Source organism: Thermothelomyces thermophilus, chromosome 4, assembly GCF_000226095.1.
Source record: "Thermothelomyces thermophilus ATCC 42464 chromosome 4, complete sequence".
NCBI classification, from domain to species: Eukaryota; Fungi; Ascomycota; class Sordariomycetes; order Sordariales; family Chaetomiaceae; genus Thermothelomyces; species Thermothelomyces thermophilus.
In genome coordinates, this window is record NC_016475.1 from 1,663,372 (window position 1) to 1,666,032 (window position 2,661).

The 2,661-nt window shown below is 41.0% G+C and overlaps 1 protein-coding gene across 1 annotated transcript; it reads left to right on the forward strand.

Moving 5' to 3' along the window:
• Positions 1 to 2,217: 2,217 nt before the first annotated feature.
• MYCTH_2028839 (uncharacterized protein) lies at positions 2,218 to 2,370 on the forward strand (the record flags this gene model as incomplete). The annotated part of the gene is made up of 1 exon (XM_003663950.1): positions 2,218 to 2,370. A coding segment is annotated over one exon (153 nt), but the record flags the coding sequence as incomplete, so codon positions are not given.
• Between the last annotated feature and the right edge of the window lie 291 nt (positions 2,371 to 2,661).

Sequence of the window (2,661 nt, forward strand, 5' to 3'; positions counted from 1 at the left end):
ATAGAAACTAGCCCCTAGAAAAGAAATTATAACTATTAACGAAACTACTAAGGACATTATTAAAGTAGCAGCCACAAGCTATAAAGACAAGGGTAGTGACATAGACAGTCTCGGACACGACGGTAATAGTAAAGACGAACAAGCACTGTACTCCGAACTGGTCACTATAGATCCAGAGATAGGTCTTGCCAAATAGGACATGGCAGGAGAGTATACGCCACCAATTTCGATTCTCCTAGCCTTGAGGCAGTAGGGTTTCACAGTCACGTAGAGGCGGGATAGATCGTGGACAACCGACACCTAAGGAATCGAAAGACCTAGACCTAATGTTCTATTCCTCTAGGAATAAATCGAATGGTACTGTAACGAAGTTTTCCGGCTTAACACGGAACTGCGTAAATAGGATAGGCGCTTGACTCGACTTGCCTAGTAGAGCGATAAGATGAAGGACAAGATAAGGGAACTCTAACGTATCGTAGAAGCTATCAAAGGAAAATAGCCTATAATATATAATAGGCCTGATAGCTATACTAAGTATCTTGACAATTAGTAACTTAGTAACAACATACAGAACCTGGAATACCAGTTTATATATACGAACCGCAGAAAAGATAAACGTATGTGGGAAAGCTACTAGAAGAAATACTCCTATATTAGCACTAGAGTACCTACGGTCTACGTACAATGGGAAGGATTCAGGAAAGAATTCTAATACCTCCTAGGCAATGCCACGCGACTGTACCCTCGACACGAGGCATATATGCAAGTGCCCTAGTTCTAGTGTATGGTACACAAATGCCGATACCACTTCTACGACAAATTCGAAAACAATTACTAGCCGACCTGACAAGGAAATGAGGACGGAAGCTTATACCCTATAGAATAGGTCTATGATATAGGAAATAGAGCGGCCGAATTGCTCTAGAAGATCGAAGCCTATAATTTAGAAAGCATTACGATAGTTCTAAGACGAGCCTAGCCTAGGTACTGCGGAACCAGACGAGATATATAGGACTCGTGCTAGAGCAACGATTGCCTCTATTATACGGAAGAAAAGAAATTGCAAATTCGGGAGCTTTAGACGAAGCTATGGCACATACGACGGAAAGCAGAACGGACCTAATAGTAGGAAACCGCAAGCACTTAATGGCTTACAGAAATAAGCACGATCGACGAAGCCGCTATTAGCCAAACAACCGAAGAGGTCAGCACTGACCTAGGAAACGGGTCAGGGCCCTTCGAAGGGCCCGGAAACCATTAACGCCTGTATAGCGGCGAGTGGTAGCGTAGTATAGGAGGGACTAGCGTAAGAGACCACTATATCAAGACCTCCCGGCAGAAGCATGGGAAATTGCTACAATCTTTGGACGACAGCGGCAAGACAAGCGATTATAGATAACAGCATAGTGGAAATAGCACGAAATGCTTGTACTAGTGGACAGTAGAGTAGAGATGAATCTAATTTCGCTAACACTTGTAAATTAGCTATAGATACCTTAGAGAATGAAGTGGAAGCATAGTATAGTCAAAGGGCTATTTCTGACGTAATAGATATATAGGGAGACCGAACCGATTGATATCATTATAGTAGGGAAGACTATAGTAGTTATATTTAGTATTGTAGACATAGGTAACGATAAAGATATAATATTAGGGTTACTATAATATAAAGATTATAACTTGGACATTAGCTAGAAGAATAGTAGCTATCTATAACCCTAAATAGAGTTATATTTGACTAGCAAGATAGGGAGCGTATAAGGATCGCGAGCAGATAATGCTTAGGGAAAGGCATGTCTTATAGATCTACTACAAGAGACGGATAGTAGTAGGTAGACTACTATAGACTCTAGAAGAGGCAGTATAACGACATCAATATCGCGATAAGAGGAATGAGCTAAACCGCTAATAGCTATTCTCTCCGTTAACGAATACAGAGCACTACGATTAGAGTAGTAGGTTAAGATAGGAGAAATCGCTAGTATCGCTATAGACAGAACCAAGTTCGTATACTATTAGAAAGCTAAGAAACAAGACAAGACTAAGGAAGTACCAAAGGAATATAAAGGATATCTAGCATTCGAACTAAAGCATCTAGAAGGATTACCAGAACACGGCCTATAGGATCACGAGATCAAGCTCAAGGAAGGAGTATGACTGAAGTTCTTTAAAATTTACCACACGAGCCAGATATAGAACAAAGAACTTAAGTAATATTTGGAGGAGAACCTTCGAAGAGGACATATCTGCCTGTCGATATCGCTAGCAGGCTACCTAATCCTGTTTGTGCCTAAGAAAGACAGAAAGCTACGGTTATACGTCAACTATCGGCAACTTAACGAACAGACTATGAAAAATCGATACCTGTTACTACTAATCTTACGGCTCCAAGATCAGTTAGTAGGAGCCTAATATTTCACGTGTCTTGACTTGCCATCGGCCTACAACTATATACGGATCAAAGAAGGCGATGAGTAGAAAATGGCCTTTAGGATACCCTATAGCCACTACGAGTACCTTGTCATGCCATTTAGACTTACAAACGCGCCGGCAACGTTCCAAGCCCTAATTGATCAAGCTATCCGACCCTTTCTTGACAAATTTGCGGTATATTATCTTGACAACATACTTATCTTCTCTAAGACAATAGATAAATACCAG